This window comes from Nicotiana tomentosiformis, chromosome 3 (genome assembly GCF_000390325.3).
Source record: "Nicotiana tomentosiformis chromosome 3, ASM39032v3, whole genome shotgun sequence".
Classification (NCBI taxonomy): Eukaryota; Viridiplantae; Streptophyta; class Magnoliopsida; order Solanales; family Solanaceae; genus Nicotiana; species Nicotiana tomentosiformis.
The window spans coordinates 117,396,435-117,409,298 of NC_090814.1; the positions used below are offsets into that span (position 1 = coordinate 117,396,435).

Consider the following 12,864-nt stretch of genomic DNA (forward strand, 5'->3'; position numbering starts at 1 on the left):
TTACTCGCTTATGCTTTTTCTGGAAACCAAAGAAATGAAGAGAAAGAAGGAAACTTCTAAAGTTTCTTGGTTGAGTAGAAAATTAGGGAAGGAAATAAAGGAGGGTACAATTTTCCTCTTGGACCCGCAAAATTCCATTTTAAATTCTAGAAAGAAACGTCAAAATATTATTCCTTTTCTTTTGCTTGTTTTCTACCCAAATCAAAGTAAAGAGATTTACTCCATTAATTTTCTTGTTTCTACACAAAGGAAAGAAAATTACTTCACATTTCCTCTTTCTTTTTATCTCCTACTAGCTTTACCCCTTTTCACTAGTTTCTGATCATAGGTTTACAGATTAACCTTCCATGTTCACTGTCATTTATGTGAATTCTTTTGACAGTTTCTTTGAACCCCCAAACTTATTTATCCGCTTAGAAAATGGCCGAAACTGCAAAACAATTTACTTATATACAAGTGAGATTACTTTATCATTGGAAAAAAAAGGTATACAAGTAATATTACAGCCATTTGGTTGGCCGCATAATGAGTTAAAATTATGATAGTCATCGCCAATACTGATGAAGCCGTCCGGTTGATTGAACTTTTCAACGGTGGTTGATCGTTGGGACGACTGCCGGAAGTTTTGGTCTCTTTGAAAAGATCCTGATTCAAAAAAAGATTCAAGCTTGTATAAACAAATAAATTCATCTTACAGCACGTTGATTTGGTAAGGAATCACGGTAAGCTTGGTCTAACCAAGCTCCAAATGTCTTTGTACCAGTTCTCTCCTTTTTTGGGTCATATCCTAACAGATCTTTATGTGGCTGACTATATGTAATACTGGACCAGTGTTTTAAAAGGCGTTTTCGGGGTGACGCCCACCAAAAATGCCCTGAGGCGATGGTGGAGGGCCAAAGTTTCAAGAGGCGTACGCCCAACAATTTGTAGTGAGGCGTAAGCACAAGAAACTTGTAATTACTCAAAAGTTTTAAATTTAGAAGTCAAGACCTTTTTTATTACTAGAAGCCTTGACTTATGGTCTTTTCTTGTCCACTAGTATACTACTATCTCCCAAAAGCAATAAACATTTTTTTTTTTGCAAAATACAAAGAAAACTCATTCTAAGTTCAAAGTTCAACTCAAGTTACTTGCGCATGTAAGAAGCATATAATGAATTATTTTAACTAGCTTTTTGTGGTGATGGAACACATCTATATATATGTTTCACTTATTTATAATTTTCTTCATTTTTATACAATTTTACCTATTTAAAAATATTTATTATAATTATATTATTTTATGAAATATTAAAATTAAATATTCATAGGACTTGCGCTCTATGCCTCAGGACTTACGCCTCGCTGAGGTATATATAAAACGCCTCGCCTTATGTTCAGGCCTTTTAAAACATTGTACTGGACCGAGTAATTAACCAACTTTTGGGATTCTTCAACTAAAGTAAATGTGTTGCGCTTATCATTTTTGGTGCTGTGCGGAGGGCACTCATGCCCATGACTCCAAAAGGTCCGAAGCAGGATTACACTGTAGCATGGGTTCATCAATATAGACACACACTGGCAACAATCATTTACATATTCGGATATCATTTCAAACCGTATAATGACAATGCATCAAAAAGAATAGAAACCAATTCCTGGCAAAAAATGAAATACACGAAATATCCTTCTATACATGGCCAGTTTTCATATCAGACTTGCCATTAAGTGGTCCTTTCTTTTTCCCATTATCTTTTCTTCTTAGTAATATCAAAACAAAGATATCAAAATATAAAAACTAATTCTAACCAAAGTTTGGTTGAATGATCTGGGTAGGCTATGGTGCACTTGGCAAAGCTTTCTGAATGAATAACCCTGGCAAAATATGTAAATCCACAATTATAATAGTAGTTCTAGTAAGAAACTGCTTGCTGCTTCATTTTTTACATCCTACTATAATGTTCAGTCCACGCTGAATTGAGTATTAAACTCGGTCTTCAATCCAGCCTCCAAAGCCTGGAAACAGAAGCAACAATGGAAAACAGCTTCAGTGTATGTTCCTCCAGTCAAGAAATACTTGTGAAAATTATGTAAACATTTGAACAACCACTTCTTTGTAGATATTTTTAAGAGGTCCACTATAGTAGTAAGCACCCAAATGGGGCCGAGGTGCGAAGTAATAAATTCTCTAATGCAAATGTGTAAGCTACAAAGTTTTAACAACAGCACATGTTCTTTAGTGTGCATTAATTACAAAGATTGCAATCCTCCCAACAACCCCTCACATGAAAAATAATGGGCAGTTGATTAAAGGAGGACACTACAGTTGGTAGTTACAAAAGTTATGACGAAAAGAAGTGTTCTGTGTGGTCAAACTTCTCTCGGGCCATTCCATTCGATTTCTAGAAAGGATTACTAATCCTTACTCCCTCTGTCCACAATAAGTACCAATTATATAATCAAGAAAAAAATTAATTTATTTTTTCAAAATTACCCTTATTTACGTATCCCTAAAAAGTTTTTTACTCCTCACATTAACTATGCTACACATTTAATTAAGGGTAATTTAGTCACACTACCTATTTTTGTCTAGAATTTTGTATTTCCTTATGGGTGTGACAAAGCAAATTGGTCACTTATTGTGGACCGGAGGGATTAACTTTTAAGCATGTAATGGTGGGAAGGGTAGCACAAAAGAGGCACCAGAAACTGACTATGCACCCAAATCCCAATTGCAAAATTTTATCCATATATGTGCCCGTTGCATCTGAAGCACAAATTCCATGTTCTCTACTAGACATGCTGACAATTAATGCAAACAAAGAAGTTGAGATATTTATAAAATACCTGACATAAACTATCATACACCATTTCGCAAATTTTTTGAAACTCCACCGATCGAAGGTTCAGAAATTCCTTGGGGGTCACCATGAATTTCAGCTAATGGGTTCACAATAAACCCACGACTACTATGGAGCCGATGTCTCCTATGCTCCAACTTAAATCTTTCACCAGCTTCGTTGCTTATAACACCTACTGCTGATGAGGCTACTCCAGAAGCAGAAAAGTGTGAAGTTGCGCCGCGACCTTCTGTTCTCTTCCAAAGTTTTGAAGTCAAGAATTCTGCACCTGGTAGCTTGCAACACGTGGCTGCAGAGTTGGTTTTTGACATCCTTCCATTTGACATAGCCAAGTCAAATGAGATTTCATCTAATGCCAGCTCCAGACCATGAACACGTGTCTCCAGAGAACGCATGCCATTTTGTGAGTTCCCCATAAATTTCTAAAAACGCGAGAAGAAGAAAAGTTTGAGAAAAATGCTCAAGGAAACATCTATGGTCTAATTAGGAGAGCTAAGATTTAGGAAATAGTGATCAGGAGCATTTCTATAAGCTCAATATATTCGTTAAAAAAATCCTAGAAATTGATAATTAGTCTGGAAGAGCTTACCAAAGAAACCATGAGAGCAGCATATAGCAACATTTTGATCCAAGGGAACTAATACATTACTTTATCAAGATCAAAAGGAACTAACCTAAGACAGGAGAAAGTCAAAAGTTTGGGATTGACTCTGCCGGATTAAATCATTAAAGTAAAAGCATATTTTGTTGCATAAGAGTAGGTACTAAACAAGGACTTAACTCTTTTTGTATTTCATGTTTCCAGTATATCATTGGAAGCAAGGAAAGAAACTCTGCCATTAAAGATATAATAAGTGCAGGCAAGTTAATGAGAATTAGTGATACTTTGTGTTCTTTTTAACTGATATTTTCATTTACTCTACACTAGTCCCTCATAAATCGAAATTACAGAAGCGGAATATCATCAACTATTAGAAAATTACCTGCAGAAGCTCTAACAAATTGGACTGCTGAGTTTCAATTTGAACCAGTTGTTTTCGGATCAGAGAGAGATCTTCACAATCTTTTGGGTTCCGACAGAGATCTCCAGTTCCATTACTCACAACTACAGTAGCTTCTGATATCTCATCTTGATACGGAACCACACGAGATCCAGCCTTCACCACACCATTCTTGGTTTCATTAGTGATCTTACTGAAAAGAGTCCGTTTGACTTCAGGTCTTTCATGTGTTTCCAACTTGTCTTTGCCCAACTTTATCCCATCTTTATTTTGGTGATCATCCTCAGAAGCGATGGTACCAGAAGAACCATGAGAAGCAGAAACTTCAACTTTCCATGGCTTCTTACGATCAAGTTTGCGAAAGATTGCTGGACTTGATTTCTTTTCACTACTGTCCAGAGGACGACCTTTCCGGGCAGCAGGAGGAGTTGAATCATCTGCTATAGAAGACTTGTTAGCCGGTCTTTTTACACTAGGAGTACTGGAGCTCACAGCCCTGGAAGTCTTCAAACCAGGTGGGTAACGTCCATCACTTGCAATTTCTATTTCGAGGGCACAACATGTAAAACATACTAAATTATTCAGTTTCACAAGTAATGAGCATGGAAAGATTAAAAGTGTGGTATTTTAAGAAGCAATTACACTACCTCATGTAAAAAATAAAATAAAGAAGCAACTAAACTAAGATAAAACAACATCAGCAAACTATAAAATAGAGACCAGTAGCAAAATATCTCATGCTGACTGCACAAACGGAGAAACAAAGCAATATGAAACAAAGTACTTAACTAACAGCCAACTGCTTGCATGATAATCCTTCATGTAGCACAAGAGAAACCAAATCAGAAGATTCAAGGGTTAACATATCCTCCCCAGAACAAAAAAAATAGGAAAAGGGTAAATTAAAACTTGTAATAATCCTGGACAAAATTAAAACGTAATATTCTTGGCTGACGGACGCCAAAAAAACAAATAAGTTGATCAAAGGACAAAAATAAGGAACTAGAAGGTGGATACAGTTATATCAACTACTGGTATAACCTGGGGAAAAAACGGTAAGAGTGAAAAAAGCCAGTAAAGATTAAATACCTTTGGAAGAGGAATTTGACTGGGGAGGAGGGGAACCATCATCAGACAAATCAGGGATTCCCTTCCATGCCTCCAACATTTGATTCATTGTTTCCCTAACTGCCTTTACCTGTTCAATTTAATCAAATCCATCTTTAATTATCAGGCAAAATTGCACATGTACCAAATAGTAAACAGGCAATGTGAGAAATCAACTTTAACTTCGTTCAAGTAATTCGAAAAAATTAAATGCAATTGGACAAACCTTATCGAATCGTTTCGCTTCAAAAGTCTTCAAGCACGAGGCTTTGAACTCGGATAGAGCGTCTCCTTCGACTACCGCGAGCCTCTGTAAAGCCTCAGCGCTGGCTTTCCTAGCCGCCCAATCATCACTACTCACGAATTCAACCAAGTACGGCACCAAATTCCTCACAATCTGCTGACTAGAAGCTCCTCCCACTGCGATCACACTGCCAATCAACGTAAGCAGTGCTGCCTTCGCTTTGAAGCTCTCACTTTTAAGCAACTTCTCAAATCTCGGCAACGACTTCCTCAAACAGGCAATATCCGGATCTGGCGACGCCTCGATAGCTGCCGCCAAGCACAAGGCGGCGCCGATCTGCGCGTTCATCTCCTGTTCCGTGAAAAGCGCTTCCAGGAACGGCTTGATAATGGAAGAGAACGGAGGTCTAGTCAAGTGCGACGAAATGGAAGCACAAGCAGACACGCAGGCGGCGCGTACGGCGGAATCAGGATCACGGAGGCGGCGAACGACGGCGGTGAGAAGCTTTGAGAGATGAGGAGAGAGTGAATCGCCGTGGTGCTCGGAGAGAAGAGAGATGAGGCGGAGGCATTGTTTACGGACTGGAGATTTATCGGAGGAATCGGTGGCGGCAATGGAGGAAACAAAAGGAGGAATTGTTTCAGGGGAAAGGGTTTTAGCAATGGACTCGAGTTCAGAAGCCGCCGCGGAATGCGTGTCCCGGTCGGAAAGCTTGTGGAGGCATGTGAGTACTCGGTGCTTCATGTCACGTGTTTGGTTCTGGTTCTGCTTACTCTGGACCGACATTTTTGATAGAAGTGAAAAAACCTTAAAGGAGTAACTGTAAAGGTAGTGGTGCCGGAGGTATCTCCGGCAGCATTGCCGCAGCGGACGGTGGTGGTGTCGGTATCTTTTGTGTTGCTATGCTTACGGATTTGGTTTCTCTCTCTTTCCGCTTTTTATAGAGAGAATGGAACTGTAGCGAGGAAGTTACACTTAAGAAACGACATCATCTAAATATCAGAGTATGTCGTACGGTGTCGTTAAATGCAGCCGTCGCGCCATTTGCAATTTCCCTCCATTTATATGTTTGATAATTATTGTCGCATTGTGTGTAATGTATTTACTTGGTTAAACGAAATGGTAAAACAAATAAACTAATTAGTACTAATAGGCATGGCTTCGACATTCTCAGTGGAGGTTCTCTGATTCAGTAGTAGTTACAAAAATCATTTGCAAAAAAAACGTGATTAAGAACCGGATAACAAGACAAAACGATAAAATCAAGTTCAAGCATGTGCATTTTGAGTTGCGTGAAAGTCTTTTACCACAAGTTTTGTTTACCTACCATTCAAAAAATCAAATAAATTATCGTATGTGGTTGCTTCTATTGTGATAATTAGTACTCCTTTAAGAGGTCACTAACTAGACAATAGTGTTTCGGTTGAATCTTTCTTTTTCTCTTTTAATCTAATTACTATATGAAGTACTAACTTACCGATTTGTCGTTTCATTTTCTTTTGATGCACGAATCTAGTTTGAATCAATATCTGGTTCGTGACCGATTACTTAAAGTTTAAGTGTTAGTCATACATTTTAGAACAGTTAGTTTCTATTATTTCCAAATTTTTCTTCGAGTTTTATTTTTGAGCATCTCAAAATGTCCACCTTCATACTATATAAAGTAAACTTTTCGACATTTTTTAGTATTTTATTGTAAAAAAGCTGTCATAACATCGACTTACACTAATATAAAGTCGATTCTTTCAAAATTATACCCCCATGTTTTTGCCACTTTCATCTACATAAAATAAGTTTCAACTCCTGCATTCCTGCTTGAATAATTATAAATACTAAAACAAATAAAACACATAAATTTGATCGGAAACAAAATTGTAAAAATGGGTGTGTGCTTCATATAAAGCATATAATTTGTAGATAATTTACGTTACTAGTAGGTGAAGATCTTTATAACCAGCATTACTGTTCTTAAAGAAGCTACACCTCGGTACCTCTATGTTTACTGAAATAAATATTCCAAAAAGCCTAATCCACTCAACCTAGCTATTCATTATGGTCGTTAATAACTAGGTGAAATTTCAAGTGATAAGGAATCACACGGCGGAACTAGAATTTGAACCTTATGAATTCGTCATTATAATCTTTTTAAGTTACTGAGTTATAAATTAATAATCTATACATGTTCATTAAATTTTTTAATACAAATACAATGTTTGAACAAAAATTACTGGGTTTGACCGAACCCGTAACTAACATTATGGCCCCGCTCCTGAAGGGCACGTACCCTACATATACCGTTAGCATTACCCTAGCATCTAGGAAACGTAAAATCTTAAAGATAGGAACACACACAAAAAAAGACGTGGTACCAACGCCCTAATTGAAGAATTATTTGGGATGGAAAGTATGGAAACACTATAGATCTTCCTAATTTGGAAGGGATTTAAAAAAAAAGTAAAATAATTGAAAAATTATCCTAAATAGTCGTATGCTTTCTAAATAAAAAATTAACCGATAGATTTATAATATATACATATAAAAATTAATTAATATATAATTTATATATACTGGCTAAAAAATTAAATAGAGAATTCGACAAACTATTTCTGTAAAGATTGCATGTAAAAGGTTTTACATTATCTGTGCGGATAACTTTAGTTTTATTTAAAAGAGAGTTAGTTACTAGGAAGAGAATTTGGTTAAATTAGTTAATTAGAACTAAAGTAATGATGTGAGCATGTAAAAAGAGTATCATACAAGTAACAGTATCTACCATCATATTGCTTGATGCTTCTTCTCGCATCATTACCTCTTCATGATTAAGTCTTGTTCGCTAATTAGTGGACAAACGTTCCAATATCTTCTCTTCCTTTTTCTGTGCTTGCTTAATTTGATTCAATTTCACTGCTAATTTTGGTTCAAACGTCATTAAAACCCAGTCTTTTTCTTTGATTGAGTTTTTAATCAAAAAGCATGAAAGAGGAGAATCCAAAACCACCTACTCAGTAGGAAAATATAAGCAACCCCCCAATTGTTTACTATATCTATATATTCTTTCACTTTCAATTTCCGACCAACTATGGTCCCTTCCGACCTTCAAAATACCGACCACACGTTAATGGTCGCGTTTTGGACGGTTATTGGCCATTATCGATCTACTTTGGTCGGTTTTTTTTGGATGGTTTTTGCCGAATTTCGATTAGTGTCCTGTTAACTGTTTTTTCTAATATTAAGATCTAAGGATATTATCATTAAATAAGATTAACCTTTGTTTATATCAATTTAATTATTTGAGCCAAAATCATCAAACATTATGCAAGTAGATTAGTCTTAGTTGTAGAGAGCGGTTAGAGTCTCTCTCAGTCCTTTCACTTTATATTTTACTCTAATGAAAAATCCTTGTCAAGCAAATTAGATCTACCAGTTTAAGTAATTAATTACTCTAAACAAATTGTCAACAGAATTTTAGCATGAATATTTAGTAAGTTGATATTCTCATTTTAAAAGTTTATTTTGCTCCATTTTTTCGCGGAGAAGTTCAAGAAAGAAATGAATAAATTATGTTCCCTATAATAATTTCACTACAATATATAATCTTTAATTTGTAGTAGACATGCATACTTCCAAGAGTAGGAGAACAAAATCTTAATAACACTTGATCGTTAGGAATCTGTGAATTGTTAGGCCAAAATTTATATTATATGGCCAAAGACAAGAAAAAGAAACTTAGAAAGTAGTTACTGAATAGTATTATAGAATAGCATCTTTCGTACAAATAAAATGGTGTGATAGTTGTGGTTTTCTGGTGAACCAACTCAATCTCCAGTTCACCTACCAAAAACTCTTTACACAGATTTATGAGTCATCAGTTTCAAGTTAGCATCTCTTTATCTGTAAAAGAGAAGAAGATAAGACCACCTTTTCAAGGAAAGAGTTCTCAGAAATCTAAGGAACTGGCAATGATTAAGCAGGAAAAGAAAAATATAGTTATACTAATTAATTAAAAAGGACTCTATTAATGACTTTTTACTTACATCCATGCCATTTAAAAAATCCCATCCAGTACCCTTTAGAAAATATAATTAGTTGCTATAATACTTGTCGGCTTATATAGAACAAGCAAGCTAAGAATTTTAAGTTAGCAAAGTAGCCGTAGAAAAGAAAGGAATTCTTGTAATGTAAAAACTAAGATTCTTTATCTAATCCCTTCTCTCCCTTTATCTTTAATCCAAATACATTGACAAAAAAAAAAAAAAAAAAATTGAATAACCCCACAATGTGTACTTTACTCATCATTTTAAAGCTTTGAAACATAACAAACTTTCCAAATTTATATTTAAATATCACCCATTGATTATTAACTGAAATAAAGGTATAGTTCAATTCTTTTTTCCCACTTTCTAACTTTAGTTACATTCTTTCATTACTTAGGCACCCAAGTTAAATAAGATGATCTTGTGAACTTTTAATGTGTGGTGCCTGAATCATAATATGCACAGAGAAGCGTGAAATTTTGCTATGAAGAGACAGAAAGGCAAAATGCTACAATTGCGCTTACAGATTGCCTATATTTGCTATCCTGCGAAAGCCAAATGCAATCTTGTCTAAACTTTTGCATGCTACCTAATGTTTCATTTCGACACCACAAATCACAATATATGATCGTCGTACCTCACAAGTTCCGAAAGGTCAACTACCTCCGACCCCCAATTACGGAAAAACTTTTTTTTTTGGGGGGGGGGGGGTTGGGATATTGGGACATGCCAGGCGGAAAAGAGGATTTTTACCTAGGAAATTTAAAAAAGTAAAAAAAGTAAATACGTGAAAAAATTAAAAGAATTCAACATCTTATATATATACATAAAAAAAATATTAATCTTATATACATAATTATAATTTTCGACAAAGGGAATACTGAACCTCCTTCCGCCAACCTAGCTACACCCCTAGAGACATGATGGAAAGTTTTAATAAGGAAACTAGTTGAGTTTAACTTCAGAAATTTTACATTATCACGCCACATAAAAGATAACTACATGTAATTGTTCATATTAAATTAAACTATATATTTGAAAAACAAGGCATATAACCTACTAATTTAACTATGTTATGAAAATAATTATATTGTAGATGTTCATTTATTACTCTGCTATAGATAATCTTCCTGAAGAAGATTATACATTTAGTATTCTGTTGAAGTTTATCTACAAGCAGCTGATGCAGGCAGGTTGCAAGCAGCCCAATGAAATAATTTGCAGCAGCTTCTTATTAAACAGGCAGGTTGCAAGCAGCTCATGCAGACAGCTTACAAGAAGCTAAAGAAAAGCCGTGCAGCTGCTTCCTGAAAAGCCTCGCAGCTGCTTCCTTTCTTCTATAAATAGAGGAGTTTTCAGTTCATTATGTACATAAGTTTGAAGTTTGAATAATATATCAGTTTCTCTCTATACTTGTCTTTACTTTACAGTTTTTATTTTATAACACGTTATCAGCACGAGACTCTGCCATCTCGAGAAAATACTTTGAAAGTATCATAGGTACGAATTTTCTTTTTCTAAATAATGTCAAATCTTTCTAAACTTGAGTTTGTAGCCCTGGATATATCGGGCAAAAGCTACATGTCTTGGGTGCTTGATGCCGAAATTCATCTTGATGTGATGGGTCTGGAAGACACCATCAAAGATAAAAATCAGGCATCAAACCAAGACCGTGCCAAAGCAATGATATTCCTACGCCATCACCTTGATGAGGGCCTGAAAATGGAATATCTTACTGTTAAAGATCCAGTCATACTGTGAAATAATTTAAAAGATAGATATGACCATCTGAAGATGGTCGTTCTTCCACATGCACGTTATGATTGGACTCATCTAAGGCTACAAGATTTTAAATCTATCAGTGAGTATAATTCTGCTATGTTCAGAATTATTTCGTAATTAAAACTATGTGGTGATAATATTACTGATCGTGATATGTTGAAGAAAACTTTCACCACTTTTCATGCCTCGAATATGCTCCTGCAACAGCAATATCGAGAGATGGGATTTAAAAAGTATTCTGAACTTATCTCACATCTTCTTGTAGCCGAGCAACATAATGGGTTGTTAATGAAAAACCATGAAAGCCGATCTAATGGTTCTTGTCCATTCCCTAAAGTGAATGAGACGAACTTTCACCAAGTTAAGCGTAGAAGAGGATGTGGCCCCAGTCTTGGTCATGGCCGTGGTCGGGGAGAAAACTTTAATCGTGGTAATAACAATGCACCAAAGAACCCTCCTCACCACCAGTAGTGGAAAAGGAAGGAACAAAAGTATGAAGCGGTGCAAGAAGCAAAGCCAGAACATACATGCTATAGATGTGGAGAAAAAGAGTATTGGTCACGTACATGTCGTACGCCAAAGCACCTGGTTGAGCTGTATCAAGCCTCCCTGAAGAAGACAGAGAAAAATGCTGAAGCAAATTTTATTTCTGAAGATAATTTAGATTTCATGCATTTGGATGTAGCTGATTATTTTGCACTCCCAGAAGGAAAAACAAGTCATGTGATCGGTAGTGAATCTGTAGAAATGTAAATATTTTAATTTTTGTTGTTTGTAGTAGATAATATGGTTATGTAATTGTTGTACATAAATAAAAGTTATGTTTTGATAATAATGTTTACTATCATATTTATTTCGTTTATGTCATTTTGAAGAATATGGATAATCCTCAAATTATGTTTGGATCAAAGACCAATCATGAAGATATTTGTGTAATTGATAGTGGAACAACTCATGCCATATTCAAAGATCAGAAATACTTTTCTTATTTGCATAAGGAAAAAGCAAATGTTTCTACAATTTCTGGTAATATAAATTTGATTGAAGGCTCCGGAAGAGCTATTGTATTTCTGTCTAAGGGAACAAAACTTATTATAGACAATGCATTATTCTCCTCCAAGTCCCGAAGAAACTTGTTGAGTTTTATAGATATCCGCCGAAATGGGTATCATGTTGAAACAATAGATGAAATGAACGTGGAATATCTTTGTATTACAAAGAATATTTCTGGCCAGAAATGCATTGTAGAAAAGTTAGCAACTTTATCTTCTGGCTTATACTATTCAAAAATTAGTACAGTTGAAGCACACTCTATCGTAAACCAGAAGTTTACTTATTCAAATATTTTTGTGCTTTGGCATTGCCGTTTGGGCCATCCTTGATCAATAATGATGAGACGAATTACTGAAAATTCGAGTGGACATCCATTAAAGAACCTGAAGATTCTTACAAATGATGAATTTTCTTGTGATGCTTATTATCAAGGCAAAATAATCACTAGACCATCACCAATAAAGGTTGGCATTGAGTCCCTTACCTTTTTAGAACGTATACATGGGGATATGTGTGGACCTATTCACACACCAAGTGGGCTGTTTAGATATTTTATGGTCCTAATAGATGCATCTTCAAGATGGTCTCATGTTTGCCTACTATCATCTCGCAATCTGGCGTTTGCAAAGTTATTAGCCCAGATAATTCGATTAAGGGCACAATTCCTAGATTATCCTATAAAGGCTATTCGCCTTGATAATGCTGGAGAATTCTCATCTCAAGCTTTTGATAATTATTGTCTATCAGTTGGAATAAAAGTTGAACATCCTGTAGCTTATGTTCATACAGAGTCATTTACTAAAC

General features: G+C 35.5%; 1 protein-coding gene across 1 annotated transcript; it reads right to left on the minus strand.

Moving 5' to 3' along the window:
- Window positions 1–1,557: 1,557 nt before the first annotated feature.
- LOC104094332 (TORTIFOLIA1-like protein 3) lies at window positions 1,558–6,156 on the minus strand. Its single transcript, XM_009600254.4, has 5 exons — window positions 5,174–6,156; window positions 4,930–5,038; window positions 3,823–4,382; window positions 2,826–3,261; window positions 1,558–1,994 (listed from the first exon to the last, which is right to left on the minus strand). Exons 1-4 carry the CDS (start codon window positions 5,975–5,977, stop codon window positions 2,839–2,841), a joined length of 1,896 nt encoding a protein of 631 aa, XP_009598549.1. The 5' UTR covers window positions 5,978–6,156; the 3' UTR covers window positions 1,558–1,994; window positions 2,826–2,838.
- Between the last annotated feature and the right edge of the window lie 6,708 nt (window positions 6,157–12,864).

What these genes read in the sequence shown, in the direction of transcription:
- LOC104094332 (XM_009600254.4), bottom strand. Translation starts at nt 5,977, where the DNA reads ATGTCGGTCCAGAGTAAGCAGAACCAGAACCAAACACGTGACATGAAG. An exon ending in AAGCGAAACGATTCGATAAG is followed by an intron (nt 5,039 to 5,173) that starts GTTTGTCCAATT and finishes TAAATTGAACAG; the next exon opens with GTAAAGGCAGTTAGGGAAAC. An exon ending in GTCAAATTCCTCTTCCAAAG is followed by an intron (nt 4,383 to 4,929) that starts GTATTTAATCTT and finishes CCCTCGAAATAG; the next exon opens with AAATTGCAAGTGATGGACGT.